Below are 19,559 nucleotides of genomic sequence, written 5' to 3' on the forward strand. Positions count from 1 at the left end.
GACTTTTCTTAAAACTTTTATTGTGGTGCAATTCCACTGAACAAAAGTTTCAATGCAAGACTTGCAAAGACAACCCACAATGTCCTTAGAAGATCTTGCTCACCCAGTTGGCTAGGGCTTCTCTAGTATTTCCTTAAGAGGATTGTAATGTGATTGTGCTGATTAGTCTGGATCAGTCTGAGATTTCAAATCTTGTAGGCAATCACCAGAGAACCTTATCTTGGGCAAGATAGTATCCTCCCATGCTAAGAACTGCGTCCCTTTATTCAGATTATAGTAAATGTCTAAAACAAATCCTCAGCATTGTTCGTGGGAAGAACGTGGCTTCCTCCGATAGTACTCTGAGCAGGTATCACCCCTAGCATCTTCAGTGGTCTTCATAAAAGATTTCTTAAGGGATGAAATAATTTTGGGGGCACAGGAATACTGTGCTTCTCATCTCTCTTTTTCCATTCTGGTGAGCATTTTTGACAATACCCTTCTGCCCAATGGTTCCTCACTTTCCTGCGAGGAAGGAAACTCAAACTCTTAAAATATTAAAGTAGATTTGTGGCAGCAAGGTGCTTTGCATGAGATGATGTTATTGAACCAGATGCTACAGCAGGTGCTGGAAGGTCAATAATATTGTAGAAGTCCTGCCCAAGAGGAAAGCAAACAGTGCTTCTGCATCACCGGGACATGAAATGCAGATTGTGTCCAAGGTGCTACACTACAAAATCTATTAGTTACATATATACGTGAAATTTATTGGCTGAAAGCTTTTGAAAATAGATCCACGCCACTGGTTTAACCACATGTCTACAGACAGCAGAAGCAATCAGCATGAAGGAAGAGGCTGCAGATGAATAGATAACAGATGTGACGCTCATTTAGGTCCCGCTGAGGCAACCACACTCCTCACTGCTCTAAAGGGGAGACGATGAGCGTCCCCGAGATGTTAACCTTAGCCTGAGTGGTCTGGATGGATGGACACGGTCAGCCCCAAACCCAGAGGATGCCCCAGCTCCCAGCAGCCACCCCAGGTGACCGTCCCTCAGCCCACTCTTCGCTTGCCATGTGGGGACCACCACCGTCCCCCTCCAAGAGCAGGGTTGTCCCAGCAGGTCACACCGGCCACGGGAAATGTTTTCCTGGGGGCTTGGTCCTTCCACACGGAGGTCACCCTTGGAAAGCAAGAAGCCACATCTCAACAGCGGTGCCCGCGCTTCAGGGGCCGGGACTGCGGCGGCCCCTCTCCCTCTCCGGGACTCCGGCCGGGGGTGCTCGGCCGTTGAGGGGCTGTCGCAGTGGGGTCGGCGGTGGCTCTTGCCCTGCCCGGGCTGCCCCGCCGGCTGTGGGGGGCCTTGGGCCTTCTGGCGGGCGCCTCCCGGCCTGAGGGGGCCTCGCTGAGGCGACGCGGCCGCGGCCGGCGCCTCCCGGCCTGAGGCGGCGAGGGCAGCGGGGCGGCGGCGCTGGCACCTCCCGCCGCCGGCGGGGAGGGCGGGACGGGGCGCGTCAGGGCCGCTGCTCCCCGCCCCGGGCCCGCCCAGGAGGGAAGGAGCCGGCTTCTCCCCCGGTGTGGTGCCCGGCGTGGGCCTGGAGGAGGCTCTGCTCCCCTGCCGCGGCCATGGAGGCTTTCTGCGGGTCCCGCTTCTGGGTAAGCAGCGCGGCCGGCGGGGCCGCCTCTCTGCCCCCTTCCCGCCCCGCGCTGAGGAGAAAGTTGGATGGGGAGGGTGGGGCGGAGGGGCCGGCGGGGCGCGGGGACCGGCCCCTCAGAGCCGGCTGCGGGGCTTGCCCCGGCGCTGAGGGGAAGCGCTGTGCCCCGCTCTGCCGCCGCCGCCGGGAGTTTCCCCGCCAAAGGGGCCGTGTGCTCGGCGCGCCGGGTCTGAGGGGCCGGAGCGGGCAGGGACGGGTCGGTCCTGCGGCTTCCGAGGGGCTGAGCTGCACCTTTCCCTTAGCTGGGAGCCCGTCCCGGGAGCCGGCTGGGGCGGTGACTCCTCCCGCGCCCGGCTGAGGAGCAGGACCGGCAGCGGAGCCGGTGGCACCTTTCCTGTGCGCGATTCAGCACCTCCAGACCAGAGCCGGAACCCCCCAAGGCCCCAGGGGACCCCCCAAGGCCCCAGGGGACCCCCCAAGGCCCCGGGCCGTGCCACAGCTCCCGCCTTCCCGCAGGAGATGCGGCGTGCCTTGCCGCTCTCCTCGCCGCCGTCGTCCACCTCTGGGCCTGGTACCTGTTGCCCCCTTCTGAGGGGTCCTGTTGCAGCGCTGCTGCTGCTGCCCTTCACAATCACTCCGATGCTCCCTGTTAAGAGCTTTGTTACTGCTAAAGAGCGCCGGGTTCGGGGCAGCCAAGGGTGGTCACAAGCCTCGGAGGATTGCAGTGACTTATGTCAGTATGTGGAGCCTTGTGGAGAGGCTGATGGCAGCAGGCACTGTGTTTGTAAGCGGAAAAGCTGGGGAATTGCTGCCGTGGTCTGCCCTTCAGGGTGTAAGTGCTGTTGCGAGGACTCGGGGCAGTATTTCCCCAAGGTGCAGCATGCTGCTTTCCTCTCTGCTGTGTGGGCAGCAGGCACTTTAGACCGTATGAAGCCGTGGGGAGTTGAGCATGTATGGTGAATCTGAAACTGCCCTCCGAAAAATCACGATTTTTGCGTGTGCTTTTCTCTTTTATATTGATTTAGCTCAAGGGGGATGTTTTTCAGAGATGAGCAGGAATTAAAGGGAATGTCCGAAGACGAATCACTGCTAGAAAGCTATTAAGACAACACAGGCAATTGGCTGTGAGGATGTAATGCTGAACTCCAGATAACTAATTATCTTTCTGAATCTGTCTCAACATTACTTTTTAAAAGAGGACTTAGGCTCCTAAACCCCTTGGTTACATTTCTTTGTTCAGTCTCAGATTTCATCTCCGAGCACTCTGCACTCTCTGCTACAACGCTTGGCAGATAGGCTTGCTCAAACAAGTATTTTCATCTCTTATTTCTACTATAAACACTTATAGAACAGGAACAAGCACAAACAGATCAACACTGCTCACTAGTTTATTGACTGCCTCGAGAAGCATGTCTTAGCTTCTCAGGGAAGGCTTTTAGTGCAACTACTCTTCGTGGCCACAGCTTTTGGTAACAGTTTATTGATACATTAATGTAAAGTGCTCAGGCAGTTTTGCTGGTTTTAAGTATGAAGTAAATGTTTCATTCTATACTTTATGCAGTACTGTTACGCTCAAGCAAGGACCCTTTGTGGTGTTGTGTCTGGTGCTATGCTCAGGTAGTGTATCCTGGTTTTAATATTGCCAAGGCTTTTCAAAACTAAATATGCAGAAAGTAGTATAAAGGTAATCCAGGGAAGATATTTTAATTAATAAACATTTATTTACAGCATAAATGATGACGAGATCTAAATGTGTTTAAAAAAGCATAAATAATAATTAAAAAATATACCTTCAGCCTTGCTCGAAGTAATAGTTCAGATGTGATTAATGCCAGTTGATCTGAAACATGGTAGTTTGGATTGGCAGAGGAATGCATTTCTGACCGAGTCTGTGAAGGAAGATGTCAGGCATGTGTTACAAGGCTCTCCAGAATCTTCTTCTTTTGCGTAATTATCACATACTTATACCTCAACATAAAATATTACTAAAGAATAAAAGGAGACTGATTGAAAAGAGACAAGCAGTGTTCCTTAAACAAATGGGCGAACTACTCAATAAGTATAGACCTGTTCTGTTTCTTTGGAATGATCCAGAGATGTTTAGAGTCAGAACAACCTTCCATCTGTTTGTTTTAAAAAACGGTGCTCAATAACTGTGTGAAATGGAACATGTGACCCGGTGACCAGCAGATTGAACTCCGTGACCAAGAGTCTTACACCCTACTTTTGGTAGTCGGTGGTATTTTCTCTGTTAACAGGAGTGTGTACAGTGAACTGATTTTGTGAGAGATTTTAAGCAATGACCATATAGTTGACAGTCACCTTGAATTGATTTCCTGTGCAAATGTGTTGTTCCAAATGTAGGTATAGGCTTCTTTTTGAAATATGTCCACAAAAGTTGGTGTTTCTTGTGCTGCTGTGCACCTGAAGAAGGGAGAACAAGGTGAAAGGCAGTTACTGGCCTGTGCACGCAAACTAATGGTGTTCAGCTTTGCAGTTCAGATCCAGAACTTGATAAAATGTTAACCAATATTAATGTTTGCTTTTTCATAGCTGATAAACTTCGACTCTTTCCCCATTTTTTGTCAAAGAAAATCTATATGGAAGCTGAACGACATTAGTGTCAGTTTTAAAACCGTTTAGAGCGAAAGGAAACATGCTGTTCCAATTTAAACAGTTGTTTTGGAGTTTAAACCAACTACAATACTTTTATGTTAAAAGGAAGTCAGAATCAAAACAAAACAGTTCAGAATTAGCTCATGAAAATGTTTACATTGAAATATATCAACTTTAACAGATGATTGATTTATCTTGGATTTTTTTGGTTTATCAAAAGTGTTAAGGTTTCAAGTCCTCACCCTGGTGCAAGGTGGGGAATTTTACTGGAAATGTCAACGGGTTGGGTTTTTTGTGTTTGTGAAGAGGCAAAATAATTTCCTGTTCAACCCATTTTAGAAATAAGAAATTAAAGGGAACGCTGTGGGTCACATTAGAAATCTATAAAGGCTTTTGGCTTTCAGCTACTGCTTTACCTGTTGCACATGCAATCAGCAAGTCGCTATTACAAATATAGGGTATTTTCTACATAAAGAGGAAAAACTGGAACATTATTTTTTCAAAATGCAGTATGGGCAGTCTCTTCATCTGAACACTTAGAGACATCCCGTCTGCTGCAATTGAGAATTCAGAGCTAGTTGTTACTATCTCCTAGCAGTGTTCCCATGCTGAATGCCCTTCGGGAGGAGATGAATGCAATAGCGCATACCCGCACAAGGCAGTCCTTAGGTATGTTATTTACTATTGCCCATAATTACCTCTTATTTATTGTGTCACATAGCTACTATGTGATAGTAGGTGTGCCAATTAACGTGACCCACAATCTCTGTACTTGAGAAGTAGATACTGATAAATTATTACTTACTTGTTGCTTACTCCACTGTAGTAAAACATGAGCGGTTCATCTGAGAGAAACTGATCTCCTAGGGAGAGTTTGCTGCAAAAGTGTTTTGACCTAGTGACTAAATATGAGCTTAGAAAAACTAATTCTGTTCCAGAGTAAAGACATGTTGTGTCTCTGTGGCTCAGACTCTCTGAGTAAGAAATGGCAGTATGTGTGTTTTATCCTGTGAGGATAAAACACGAAGTGCTCTGCAGTACTTGGGTGCTGTTGGGATGACGGGTCATGTAAACACCTTAGCCTACAGACAAAGTGCCTAGGCTTACGAAGCAGCTTGTGTTTTTGGTGTTTTTTTTTTTTTTAACAGCATAAATAGGAAATGGGAGGAAAAGTGATAGAGCACTTCATAGGGGAGACCACAACTTCTAGTCAGTTATGGATGATATTCAGGCTTACTCCTTTTGATCCTGCTTAGCTGACAGAGCTCAGTTTCGTTGCCTACCCTGTGTCTTGGTGTCTTTTTTTTTTTTTTTTTCCCCATCCCACGTGGAGTGCTGGCTCCTTCTTCATCCAGAGACTCTTGAGTAATTCAGCAGGAAGTTGCAGCAACTCTCAGAAGTAAACAATACCTCAGTCTTGTCTTTGAAACAGTCTCATACAAGCACCCCTTTAACCTTTAGGTTTGTGGATATTCCTTCACCTTGAGTCATTCTGTGAAATTTTGGTAGATTTGGACTAAAAGTCATGCTGTTCTCTGGAAATGCAGCTTCCTGCTCTGTTAGCTCAAAGTGCCACCAGTCTCCCCTCTACATAATTTCCCCTTTTGCTTCATCATGCATCATGCTTAAATTTTTTGTAGTTCAAGATGACTTAGGATAGCTGTAGTAAGGAAGAAATGTCATCAAGGAAGATGACAAAACCGCAGAAGTTTATTTTAAAAAACCCACAACTTACGTGATTTGGCCCTAAATTAATAATAAAATATCGACTTTCAATTATTCCATTGTGTTTTCAACTAAACTAGTTCCAGCAGAGGAAGAGTGAAGTGAAAGGTGGTAGCGGGTTGTTGCAAAGGAGGGATTCTGCCATAGGATGGTATGGTCCAGACTGGCTGTTCTTTATATATTAGCTTCCCTTCCTGCCATGCTGTGATAAACACAGAAAGTTCAGTGTTTATATATATTTAAACATGATACAGATCTCCACATAATCTTTAACTGCATCCAACTTCAGATAATTGAGTTCTACTTCTATAAATCTCTTCACAAACGATCGTGTCCGGTATCTGTGGTCTTTCTCGTGTTAGGTAGGAGATCAAAAGAGGTAACTTTAATGGTCTTTTCAGACATCAGATCTATCAAGTTGTGCTTGCTCAAAGGGTAGCTGTGTTGGTAACATCCTGAACTTAAAAGCAATTAAGTACTCAAGCTCAAATCCTCCAACATTTTAAGATTCTTGAATTGAGTTGAATGAAAGGTATTGCTAAAGGATTTGGGCCTCAGATTCTTAATGTCAAAAGCAGTATAACTATTTAACATTAGATCTGGAGTATTATCCAGGACCTATTATCATTCATCTGTGTGTAAACAGTATAATAGACTTTATTTGAATCTGTTTGGGAAAGACAGTCGGGATTTGCGAGCTGTGAGCAAAGCTTAATACCAGTGAAAGCTGCTAATATCAAGGATTTATGGAGTCCTTCAGTGACAGTGTCAACTATTGAAGCTCATGAAAATGACATTCATTTCAGTAGAATATGTGATGGGTTTTTCAAGGAAAGCAGTCATTGCCATTTCCTTCAAACCAGCACACCGATGGGTAAAACGAACAGTACAGTCTCAGTGCAGAAGAATGGGGACAGCTGATAAAATTGTCACCACCACCATCTGACCAGTATGGTTGAGTCCCTTCTGGAATTCCCAGTTGCAATTCTGGAATTGCAGGAAAAAGGATTTTTAGAAAAAAAAACCACCCAAGGGGAGAAGAATCTTTTTTTGCCGAGGTACACTGAGGCTTTGTGGGAGATGCTTCACAAAGATCTTCTGGACACAAAAGCCTGCTTGTCCCTCCCTTCCATTTGTTTCCTGGGGGTGGGACAGTAAAACTTGAGGAATACTATAAAGTTTGCTTCCTGAAAAGAAATAGTGTCTGAAACAAAATCTAAGTCACATGAGGAGCTCCTTAAAATGGCACTTAAATTGCTACAGTTAAGAATATAAAGCATTTTGAGATGGGCCTAACCTACCTGGTAGGCAAATTACTATGCTGCTGGAGATATAATCCTTTCCTTTCTACATGTGTAAATTTAATGTATTAGAATGAAGAGACTATTTAAAATTTAATTTAAAATTTAATTTAAACAAAATTCCTTTGAGAAACCTATTAAATGGGATCTTTGATTTTTCCAGTAAGCTAATGCTCCATTTGTCTCCTCATACTGCCGTGACTGCGATGGGCCGTTATCCAGTGACACGTTATTTGGCTGAGCTGGAGGAGAGCACAGCAACAAGCAGCCAGAGATCTTCCCAGGAATGCATTCAGGCTTTCGTACAACCAGCAGCCTTGATTCTGTGCTGGGCCTGTGTGAGCTGGGACCTTGTCCCTGTGCTAATCTCATGGCAGTGTGAGAGGTGAAGTCAATGTAATAAAACTTAGATCATTTACAATAATGTCACGTGCTGGCGTCATAAAGCTTTGAACTAGAGCAGAATAAGAAATGAAGGAGGGGGAGAAGAAAATATATTTCACGGGAGTTGTTTCAAATGTCAGAGTCATTTAGTTTCAGAAGTAATAATTTCTTTTTTCTTTCCAAAACTTTCTGAGAATTCAGAAACACATTTGACACTTGTCCAGTGGTCTTACAGCAGTTCTTGAGGGATGATGCTGCTCTCTTCATAGCAGTACTGGCTGGGCAGATTGAGTTGCAGGGTGTTTGTACAGATCATAGTTAAACATGATTCTTCTAGAAATAGGGCAGTTCTGGGTGTCAAAAATCAAGTTTTAAGCTATATGTTTACATTGTTTGGTTGGTATTGGAGAGAAACTGTGTGTGCAATTGGTTTGGGGTAAAACAATGTACCAGGACAGTTCTGCCTTTGCTCTGATTTCTGTGATTAGCATATTCCTTTTCCATAGTCACCTGATCCCATCTTCTCTTTATCTCTGAATTTTTTGGCTTAATAACACTGAAGGCCAATCTTCACTTTAAGAAGGGAAGGGAAGGGAGAATAGCTGAGAGGGTTGGGGGAGGCGTAGGAGCAGGCATTTCCCAAAGATGCTACCTGTAGCGATGCTTTGCCAGCTCTTTATCTCCCTGAAACTACTGCCATGGTTTAGGGCCAGACTGTGGATTTCACTCTTTTTCAGAATAAAAATGACTGAAATAAGTAGGTTTGCGGACTGAGAGATGAGTATGATTTGTGCAAATTAACTCTGAGAGTATAGCTAGAGTGTAACGCTTCTCTGTTAGGTGAGCTTAGGTCAGTTCTGTGAGTGATAAACCAGGCTTAATCTTGGCATTAAAGCTCATTAGTACTCAGAGTCTGTCCTTGCCCTCTAGCCTGCTGCTGCATTTGACTTCTTGGAGCTCCCCTAATGAGTGTCCCTGCAGCTGAAGAGCGTGACCAACCTTGGGCACTTGAGATGGCATGTCACTTTGTATCCTGCCCCACCAAACTCCCACGCTACTGTCATGTTAAAGACAGCCTTGACCAGACACTAAAATCTCATTATCGCTGCAGTCAATTTGCCACTTCCAGCTCCCGCTAGACAGGCAGAATGTCAGAGCAGCACTGATGACAATTTTTTTGTGACAATCCCTTTTATTATTATTCTGCATCAGCCCAACTGGATGGGCCAGATTAAAATGGGGGAGTCAGGGTTCGGAGGGAAGAAAATTAAGCAGGAACCATCTCATTTGCAGCTCTTTCAGCTGTTGCTACCTCTTCTTAATTGAGATACATTCATTATGATCCTTGGATTTACCCTGTTCCTTTCAACTGAAAAGAGATGGGATGGCTCAAGTTAAGGATATTCCTGCACACCCAGCGTCACACCGGGCTGAAAGAGGGTAACCCACTCCTGTATTTGTACTTGCACAAGGCCATAGGAAAGGCCTTTGATGATGCAATTGAAGAAGGTTTTCTCTACAACAGTATATAGCTGTGATCAATTCTAAAAGACAGTTGGGGACTTTCTTCTCCTGAAGGAATGAGCCTGTTTCCTTTTTCTCTCAATCACGCATTTGATTTGTGAGCATTTGTACCTCTGTGGTTGCACTATGCCTTCCTCTCTGCAAGTCAATAAATGTCCCTCTGTCTGAGCCAGAAGACCGACTGCTACAAAAAGAGTTGAAGTAGATTAATTTTACTTCAGGTGTATGTTGTCTTAGATGCAGGTATTTCCTGTGGTCAACTTGTACTTTATACTCTCTCTTAAACTACAGATATTTTTCTGAAAGCCTCATTTCCCAGGATCACATGACTCTGACACAATACAAACCTGCTTTTTTTTTTCATCCTGCCTCTTTTTGAGCATCTGAAGAAGGAGAAACTTACTGTTTTGTATAACACTTGTCACTAGGCCTCTACCTTGATTTTTTGGATGTCTAGTCCACAGTTCTCAAGTGCATTGCATGGCTGGTATCATTTGTACCATGAAACTTCAGCTCAAGCAAAAACCTGTGACTAGTTACTCCACAACCATAAACTAGCTTGTATAGGGTATGAACTTGTGCCAGGTCTATCTGATCCATTATTGTGGTTTGAGCTCTGAGGAAAACTGAGCACAAGGCAGCAGCTCAATCCCCCCTTCACCCCAGCACTGAGAAGGAGAAAATGAAGCAAAAGGCTGGGAAATCAAGATAAGGACAGAGAGGGATGACTCCTCCATTATGGTCACGGGCAAAAGACAGACTCATTAGGGGAAGAGAAAAACATAAATTTAATACAGACACTAATAACAACAACACTTAACAGACAGAGTAGGACCGTGAGAAGCATTACCACATCCTGAAAACACCTTCCCCCACCCCTCCCTTCTTCCCAGGCTCAGCTTTGCTCTCGATATCTCTACCTCCTCCCCGTCCAGTGGCGTAGGGGGCAGGGAGTGGGGGGTGTGGTCACTCCTGCCGCTTCTTTCACCTCGGGGTGGAGGGAGGAACGACTTCTGGCATTCTTCCCCTAGTCCAGCATGGTCCTCCTCTCACAAGAGACAGTTCTCCACAAACTCTCTCTGACATGAGTCACTCCCATGAGCGTGTGGATCATCCCCGTGTGTTGCAATCCTCCCAGCAGTGAATTACAACAGCAGGGCCTTCTTCCTGCAGGGTCCTGGCCTCCTTCGGGCACAGTCATCTGCTCTGGCGTGGGGCCCCCCACAGGCAGCAAATCGGCATCTGCTCCACCGTAGACCCTCATGGGTGGCAGAGGGGGCCCTGCCATCTCCCCACGGGCTGCAGGGAGGCTCTGCACATGCACACTTCCCCCTGCTTCTCCTCCGTTCTTCCACTGGCCTTGGTGTTTGCACAGGAGCTGGGGGAGCTTTGAGAAGCTTCTCAAAGGGGCCACCACTGTAGCCCTCTCCCCCGCTACCAAAAACCCCCACCACTCACTCAAACCCAGGACATCCATTAAAATAAGCCATTAAAGATCCTTTTACTGCTGGAAAAGAAAGTTTAGCATCCTGCATGGTGTCCTTCATTAATGTAGATAACTGCTGCAGTGCGCTTTGTAAACAAAAAAATACTATTTCTGGTTATTAATTGTGTAGTTCATGCAGTACTATAAATGCTTACATCCTCCCAACCCCACCTATTTTCCAAGCAGTATTGCTCTGGTATTGCAGTGGAGAATGGCATTATCTCTTGTCCTTAAGGGGGGCGGGGGGGAAGGTTGTTCATGTAATCATGTGAAGGAGTTGAGTTGTGCATCAGTCACTGTGGATTAATGAACTCCTTCTGTGTGTAAGGGTGAAATTGTTCCTTTGGAAACATAAATGGATGATCGTGCGCTGAAAAGGCCATTTGACACTGGCAGCCTTCTGGAGCAGAGTGCTTGTTTGCATTTGTGCTCTAAAATGATTATCAGAGTTTGCTTCAAAAAGATTACCAACAGGGACCACGCAGAGGAGATGGACAACAGCTAGAAGTGGGAGGAGAGACATGGAGAGGCTGAGGTGAAGCCTGTGCTGTACCTAAGACTGAGCCCTGATAGTTTTTGGTGTTGTGATTCAGAGCCACTGCAGAGCCATCCTCGTTGGGAGGAGGCAGTGTGATAGAGCCAAGAGCAAAACAACCTTTTTTTTTTTTTCTCTTTTTTTTTTTTTTTTTTTTTTTTTTGCCAGGCTGTACAAATGAAACTCACTGGCAGGGTATTTACCAGATCTAGGGGCAACAGAAGGGCAGGAAGATTCTCCTCTGCAAGTTCTCACTAACAATTGCTTCTACGAGAAATACCATTTCCATGTTTATTTACTGCAGGGAAGCATTGTTACTTTCAGTTATTCACTTCCCTATCTTTTACTCGTCATGTGTACCTTCCCAGTCAGCTTTCCAATTTGATTTTTAATCTTAAATAATGTGCCAACTAGTGATAACTGACAGAGAATCAGCGATATGGCATGTATTAACCTTGGGTAGAGTGTGAATGACGTCAACGCAATAGCCTTCACCTTCCCATCAGATAAAGAATGAATATGTGTTTCCTGTGTTTTTCCCGATTCTTTCTGTGCTGTAGAAACTTAGAGAGAAACATACATTAATTTATCCATTCAATTGAGATAACTGTTTGAGACTACAAAAGAGATTGTTAGTCTTTCCTAGGGTTTGGAAGCTTTCTGTTGCTGGCTGTTTGAGGAGCCTTACTGCAGTGTCAGCTGTATGCCGGGTAAACCCAGTGTGAGGCACTTTTATTTTAAACTCCTGTAGTGGAGTAGGAGTTGGTTTAGACTTAAACCCAAGACCAGAACCCTAACTGGTCTTTCTCAGCAGGCTCTATTAACATCATCCTTGGGGTTTGGGAAAGGGATAGACAGGAATTTCCCTGTTTCTGTTTTTCAGCCTAGCTGTAGGCTTTCTGTTTGTTCCCCCTTTTCTTTGAGAGCTGTAAGGGATGATGTGCAAGAAACCCAAGATATGTTGTGTTGAACTTTTCTTTCCTTTAAAGACATTATCAGTTTTAAGGATTGCCTTTTCAATAGCAGTGTTCTTTTCCAGAGGCAAAAGTGTAATAGAAGTACTAAGTATTAGAGCAGATTTAATGTTGCTCAGAGTTTCCCCTGTGGAATACCCTCCCTTAAATAAAGATCATGTATTTAAAACTGCTCATCTAAATGTAAGTCCTACTGCACAGATGAACCTCAATACGAAGGTCGTATTATCCAAAGACTGTGACTAGAATGATGGGTATGATTGGAAGCTGCTGCAAGGGACAATGTCAATGATATTCTTAACCGAAAGCCCCACTAATTTGTAAGTTTTAGACTCCAGGGGACCCCTTGTCTGCTGTGAAGCTGTAACAAGCATCTCTAATCTCTTTTCCCACGGATGTTGGCATTGCATTTAAGTATTATTACAGGATTAAGTAAATTGTGTGCCCAGGGAGTTCGATACAGTGGGCTGGTATTTCTGCAATGCTGTATCTCACCATCGGAGCCTCCGACCTGATCCATGATGCTGCATCCAAGGAAATGCTGCTGCCTGCAGACAGTTGCCACAGAGCTCTTGGCAGTCTGGAGGAGCCATGGAGCACAGTGGGAGTCTGGATTAGAAGAGGTCACAGGTTACTGCCCTTAAGACTGGCTCATTGGGAAGAGAGGTGACAGCAATGTTAGCTGTGATGAACACACTTGCTGTTATTTCCCTGCGATGAGTTTCTTAGAGAAAGTGGTGTTTCTCAACATGTGCTGCTGAGTATTTCACCTTGTGAGACTCTTGTTGATGGGTCACTCCGGCTCTGGGTCACTCCGGCTCTGGGTCACCGAGCTGCCTGCAGAGTGTTTTCTGTGGGCTTTCACTGAAGGGGACCCTGAGGCAGAGCTGTGATACACAGGGGAAGGTGAGTGGCTCTCAGGACAGCACAGAGCCACGAGCCAAGGAACACGTGTGCTATCCAACATCAGTGTGTTAGACCTCTTTCAGTAGCAAGTCCAATGAAAACCCTCAAACCCAGACAGCCCAAGGTGGGTAATTTCATCCTCAGTCAGAGTGGGACTCAAGAAGCATTTAAACCTGCTCTGCTTACCAGGACAGGGTTCAGAATACGGAAAGGCAAAGCCAGATTAAAGCAGGAGCCTTAAAGATAGGAGTCAAAGAGCTGGTGTGTCCCTCCAGCCGTTGCTTCTTGTGTTTGTTCTCAAGGATGTAGTTCCGTAAGTTTATTGCTGAATTGAAGGGTATTTAGCAATATTTAACAGTGTTGGCTTCGTCACGATAGATTGTACTGAGACTTCATGTCATATTCTGACTCAAAATTAGTTGTTTAGGGTTGGAGTGGGTATTGGAATATATGCTGTCAGTGTGGTGATTTATAAAGCCATAAAGTGGAACTGCCAGCTCTGTGAAAATAGATCCGGCTTGGTAAGAAACACAACTTTCAGATTCCCAGATTTAAAAGTAATAATAATAATAATTCGTAGCAGAGTCCTGCTACATGGCATAGCAGCATTAGTCCACTGTGGTCCGGTCTTAGGGAGACCAAGTAATTTGCATGGAATTACATTACTTAAATGTTTTAGGTAGTCTGTCTTCTACCAGAAACACCTCTCATTGTGTTCAAGGATGGAAAGAGTTTGTGCTCAGAAAACACCGATTTATTGAAGGGGAAGCTTTTTACAAAAACAGATCTGTTCCAGGAAAGCTTGTTTATCTGGTCCAGGGTAGAACTGGACCTGGGAAAACATTACCAAGGTAGCCAGTAGTCTGGTCTGTCACCTTGGACGCAGGTTTCTCCTTCAGCCCACATCCCTGTTTCCCATGTGCCATGGAAGTAGTAGGCTCCTGTTGGTCATTGGGTGGGTGCTGCTTCTTGTACTTTCATATAATTTTGGCAAGGTTCCACTTTTATTCTTAGGGATAATTCAACCAAATCTCAAAATCTTACGTGTTTTTTTAGGACAGAATTTTTGTTTTCTGGCCAGCTGTATTTATACGTTCAGAAATGAAAGTCCTTTTCCTTGTTTAAATAAGAGTTAATGAAAACCTTTAAATGGTTTGGCAGCCATACAGTCTGTGTCTTGGATACAATAGTCAGCTTGTGTTCAGTCCGAAGTTAATGGACATCTGGGGCAGTTTCTAGGTTGCTGTCAGACAGAAAGCCATTTCTGGACATTTTGGTCTTATAGGAAAGGTTTAAATTAAGAGTGCTTTTTTTTTTCCCCCTCAATAGCTTTTGCCTTAAACAGAATCTTTGTTTTATTCTGTGCCCATTTATTGCTATTCTTCCTCAGCTTTCCTTTTCCAGGATTCTTTCCAGCAAGCAAAAGGAGCACAATTGCAAACATGCTCAAGACATTGCTAAACCACATGTAATTTAAAGAGGAAATTAGTATTTTGTTGAGTAAATGATAGTAGATAAGTTCCTGCTTTGGAACTAAAGAGCTCTTCAGCTCCAAACTGCTAGAGGGCATCTCCTGCCCCAGGCAGGGTAGCTGCTAGGGGAGTTTATCATGTTAGAGATGCTGAAATGTTTTGATGATGAGCCAAAAATGGGTCCTCTTTAAACGTTATTTCCCTTCCTGGTGCCAGAGACCTGCTCGTTGGAGGAAAACACAGAAATACTTTGAATGGGAGGCTGGAGTTTGGTTTGGTTTGATCTTGTGTTTGAATTGCCATGTAATTGCCCCTGTGGCGTTGATTTGTGGCTGAAGTTTCCCCTAGGTCTGGACAAACCTGTTTAGGTAAATGGGAATGTTTTTATTCCCCTGGCCCATGCTGGGTACTCATGTGCCTCCAAAAGAGCCATTTCTCGGCTGGAGAGGCACTAACTCTGTGGCATTAAAGGGTGCAGTTCAGATGTGCAGCTGATGGGTTTGTGCCACCCTTCACCACGGCCAGAGGTTTCATTTGCACAAAAGCTGAAGTACTGAGTGACAAACTTGTCACAGTTCAGCCAAACCATCCTGCAACCTGCCAAGGCTTTGTAGTTTCATTACACTTATGGGCTCTTTCATGTGTATGTGGACTGATACAGTGATACATGTCCCTTCTGACAGATCATCACTGAAACTGAAGGATTGTCAGCAGATTTGGCTCTTCAGTTCTCCTAAAATCAACCATTGCTTTCAGCATTCAATCTCTTTTGTGTTTGTAAACAAAAGCAGGACTGGAAATACTTTTGAAGAATTCATATTCAGACTAGTCAGTCATTCATTTATAAGGGGTGGGGAGAAGTGGCTCAGCTTAACTGAAACATGCTTCTACTGAGAGCTCATACCCCAAAATAATTAGGTATAAGTAAATGATTCTGGTGCAGAGATAAGGCATATTTGAGCCACAGATATCTTAGTTTTATCATCTGCTTGTTAATGATAACACAACGAAGTAATTTTACATTTCCTGCAAGTACGTATTTATCTACCACATTTTAAGATGACACATCAGATGGCAAAATGCAAGTTGTGAATTTCCAATAGGTTTGATTAAAACCAAGTTCCCCTTAACTGTACCGAAATGTCTATTTTAGTTTGAACTGTGTAACTGTGTGTTTGTGCATGCTGTGTTCAAATCCTTAGGTACAAGTTGCATATGTGAATTGTGGTGTCCAAGGTCGCAGATGGAAAGCATTGCTTGTGATGTTTGTGAGAAACCCGTATGAAACCTGCATGTACAATACCTTCCTTTTACCTTTGTTTAGAATAGGGAAGTAATTATAGTTGGAGGCGTATGAGTAAGAAGGACAAAATTTTAGTCATAAATGGAGGGGGTTTTCCCAGGTCAGCATACGGTTGATCTAAATCTGGTCATTTTCTCCAGTACTGGGCCTTCTTGCTAGATGAGTTTTCAAGTCAAGGATTTTGCCTCAAGAGCTTTGTTTAGCAGTTTTACTCCAGGCTGGGAATGCCTGAGAAATATTGTGGTATCAGCACCTGTAACTAAGCCTTCGCAAAGACTGAAAGACAAGGGGTTTGTCTGCTACAAAATGTATGTCCAACTCTGAGATACGGGAGGGCAGAAGTCTCCTTTTTTAGATTTTGCCCAGTATTTATAACTGTACTTAGCCCTTTTACTATAACAGATTAACCACAAGTGGTTGGGATAGGTATTTTGGGAAAGCTTTTACTAAGGCCGTGTGCTAACTCCAGCAGACTCTGGATACAACTTCTTCAAGCAGATGTTCCAATTGGCAGCGCTTCTGCCTCTCTATTAATAAACATCTCATCTTTTTTCCAGGATTCAAATCTTTCGATACACACTGATAATCCAGACCTGACACCATGTTTCCAGAATACTGTCCTAGCGTGGATCCCCAGCATTTACCTGTGGAGTGCATTACCCTTTTATCTTCTCTACCTAAAGCACAACAAGAGAGGGTACATTGTGCTTTCCATGTTGAGCAGGTTCAAGACGGTAAGATGTCCTTGCAGTGTTCCACGAGTAATGTGCAGTTTTGAGTTTGTTAGGTTAGTTCAGTGTCCAAGCAAGTGCTGCAGTAGGGTTTAAACAAAATTCCCTCTGATTTATGGGGGAACTGAAGAACTTGCTTATAGGAAACAGCAGTGTATATACAGATTTCTGAGGAAGAATACCAAAGGAAAGCTCATCTGTAAGGAAATCCTTCCTGCAAGCCCACCTTTCTGGGTAGAGAGAGGAGTTGATTGCTCTGCAGAAGAGAGTTCAGCCCTTTGTTGAGCCAAAATTATGCTGCTTCACCCTTACTTAAGCTTTAAATCACTGAAAGCTGCAAAACAAAGACGTTAAGATAGGTCTAGTGAGAATTTAATCTCATTGTGAAAGTGAGCACAAGAAGTCATTTTTTCAAGCCACTCTACCCACCCAATAGCTATGTGAATTCATCTGCATCTTGTGTTTAAGACGTGGCTGGTGTCAACAGCACCTCGGGTTTATAGATGGCTAGGTTTAAGGAAAGCAAGCAAGTTGCTTTCCATAGGCCATGAGAGAACTGGGGTTATTCCTGGAGAAAAATGCCAGGCATTTTTCAGGGCATGTCTGCCTTTAATCTGGATGCTGCCTGTGTTTCCAAGCAAAACTGAATAGTATGGGAAAAAAACAGGTAAATACATTAGTCTTTCTAGTAGTTGTGTTTGCAAATCCCTCGGAAAGCAGTTGAGACGAGATCCTTGGTTTGAGTGCGGTGGGACAGCTCCATTAGCCTGACTGCAGCTGATCACCGCAGCGGTGTTGTTCTGTTTACACAGCTTTGTCTTGCTGGGAATCTGTGAATCATAAAGGTTTTGCTAGCTCTCTGACTGCCCCTGGAGATTAGTTTACCAAATGCTGTTTGTTTGACTGTTTTCAGCTGTTCGGTGTCCTGCTGTGGTGCGTGAGCTGGGCAGATCTCTTCTACTCTTTCCACGAGCTCCTGCAAAACAGAACGCCTCCACCAGTCTATTTTGTAACTCCATTGATCGTTGGCATCACTGTGGTTTGTAGCTGTTTCTGTTTATTGTAACCAGTAAGAATAACTCTTTCTTAGACAGATGAAGGAGGAAAAGGGTTCCTTTGCATTCGTTGCCTTATCCTGTGCTCTTTTAACTGAATTATGAGTACTTGTATTACTGAAGCAAATTTTGCTTATCAAAAAGGCCGCGGTTACAGATCTCTCTCTCACGTAGATTCAGCTATGTAAATCAAAATCTTTATAATGGTGAGATTGTTCTGCCTCCCACCTTGTTCTCATCTCTTTCTGCAGGCTTGTGATTCAGGTGTGGAAAGGATTTGGTTATGACTTTGCCTAAACAGGAAGATATGATAGGGCATGGCTTGTGCATTGTTCAGTATTGTATTGGACTTTGTAAAACTGTGTCTTTTATCTGGTGGTTGTTCCTCCATTAAACAGAAACCAAATTTGCTTTGCCTAGGATGACAAACAGGCTTGTGGCTGTTGTATGAAAAATGAAGCAGTAAAATTTTTAAATTCCCTTGGTTAGGTTTTTTTAAAATCTTGTTTTCTAGACAAGTCGTGATTGTCCATCTGAACTGGAGAAATGACAGCTCTTACATTTGTTTGAAGTGTTTGTGGCTAATAGTCAATTGTGCCTAGCCCTAGGTACAAAGTCTGGTTTAAAAATTGAATGATGGAGGTGAGGCTCTGAAAACAGTAAAAACAAATTATTTCATGAAGTTATTCACTGCTTTCCTTAGATAGAGGAGGTTTTGCCATTGACTTCTGTGAAGTTATGAAGGGGCCGTATTTCACAGAGGTCCTGTTGTCGATGATGACTGTAATAGCTGCCAACTGAGAGTGTGAATAGGGGGAGCAGTGGGATGGGATTGTGTTCACTGTTCCTGTATTTACTTTTACAGCTGATAGCTACACTGCTTATTCAATACGAAAGGCTGAGAGGAGTTCAGTCCTCTGGAGTGCTCATTATCTTCTGGTTTTTGTCTGTGCTCTGTGCCGTGGGGCCTTTCCGGTCTAAGATCATGACTACAACAGCACAGGTAACACGCCATCCTTGTTAGCACTTGGAGAACAGGAAATGTAGCATTAACATCTCTATGAAGAGAATGAATCACCGAGTTTGGAGTCAGATCTGAGCCCAGCTTTTGCCAGAGAGAAAGAGAAGTTTAGTTCTGTTGCCTTGACTCAGACTTGTGTAACTTGAAGGGAACTGGGATTTCTCATGCAATGTCAAAAACCAAATTTTGCTTGGCCCAAGGCTATACTGGAAACCTGATAGACATGTGAGGGCTGTACCAACACTGTATATATATTAGAACAGACTCTTTTTTTCTTTTTTTTTTCCCCTTCCCTTTTCCCTTTTGCAGCCCCCTTCCCTTGCCATGCTTAAATAGGGATGGGTAGTAATCAGAGATGACAGATTTTTAATATGTAATGTTTCTTTTTTTGCTTAGGCAGCTTGGCCACATTATACAGCTCCATAGGCTTTCTTTTGTCAGTGCCTGATGTGCTGAGGACAGCATTTTGACTCCAACTGTGGCTGTAAATAGAGAACAGAAAGTTGGAGGGAGAGAAAAGAAACCTGGGCTGTTATGATTCCTGTTTGAAAACATAGCAGGTTCTCCCACAGTAAGAAAGTTGTTATGTTTTTCACAGAAACAAATTTCACTAAGTAGGGCAAAGCAGATTGCTTCAGTGATTAGATCATCAAAGGCTAGGAGTGAAAAGGAGTGTTTGAAAAACATTAAGGTGATTGCTGCTTCTCAGTGAAATCAGCGTTGATTCTGTTTGGTGATTTCTTTTTTTTTTTTATACTTACTTTTTGTAACTCTTAGCAGCATTATCCTTTTAGCAAGGATTTTGCTATACCAGGCTGTTGTAAATACTCCAGCAGAGATTGAATTAAACCTTAAATGACAGTCTGTGCAAAACTTCTTCAGAAAATAGCT

The 19,559-nt window shown here is 43.9% G+C and overlaps 1 protein-coding gene across 2 annotated transcripts in view; it reads left to right on the top strand.

Moving 5' to 3' along the window:
* Positions 1 to 1,501: 1,501 nt before the first annotated feature.
* The window catches only part of ABCC3 (ATP binding cassette subfamily C member 3), a 49,171-nt gene continuing 31,113 nt past the window's right edge, over positions 1,502 to 19,559 (top strand). For both annotated transcript variants that reach the window (XM_074888774.1, XM_074888775.1), the window contains exons 1-4: positions 1,502 to 1,636; positions 16,419 to 16,595; positions 17,506 to 17,631; positions 18,513 to 18,650. In XM_074888774.1, coding sequence (XP_074744875.1) covers positions 1,607 to 1,636; positions 16,419 to 16,595; positions 17,506 to 17,631; positions 18,513 to 18,650 — 471 coding nt within the window. In that variant the 5' untranslated portion in view covers positions 1,502 to 1,606. The remainder of the gene's footprint in view (positions 1,637 to 16,418; positions 16,596 to 17,505; positions 17,632 to 18,512; positions 18,651 to 19,559) is intronic.

Source organism: Strix uralensis, chromosome 19 (assembly GCF_047716275.1).
Source record: "Strix uralensis isolate ZFMK-TIS-50842 chromosome 19, bStrUra1, whole genome shotgun sequence".
NCBI classification, from domain to species: Eukaryota; Metazoa; Chordata; class Aves; order Strigiformes; family Strigidae; genus Strix; species Strix uralensis.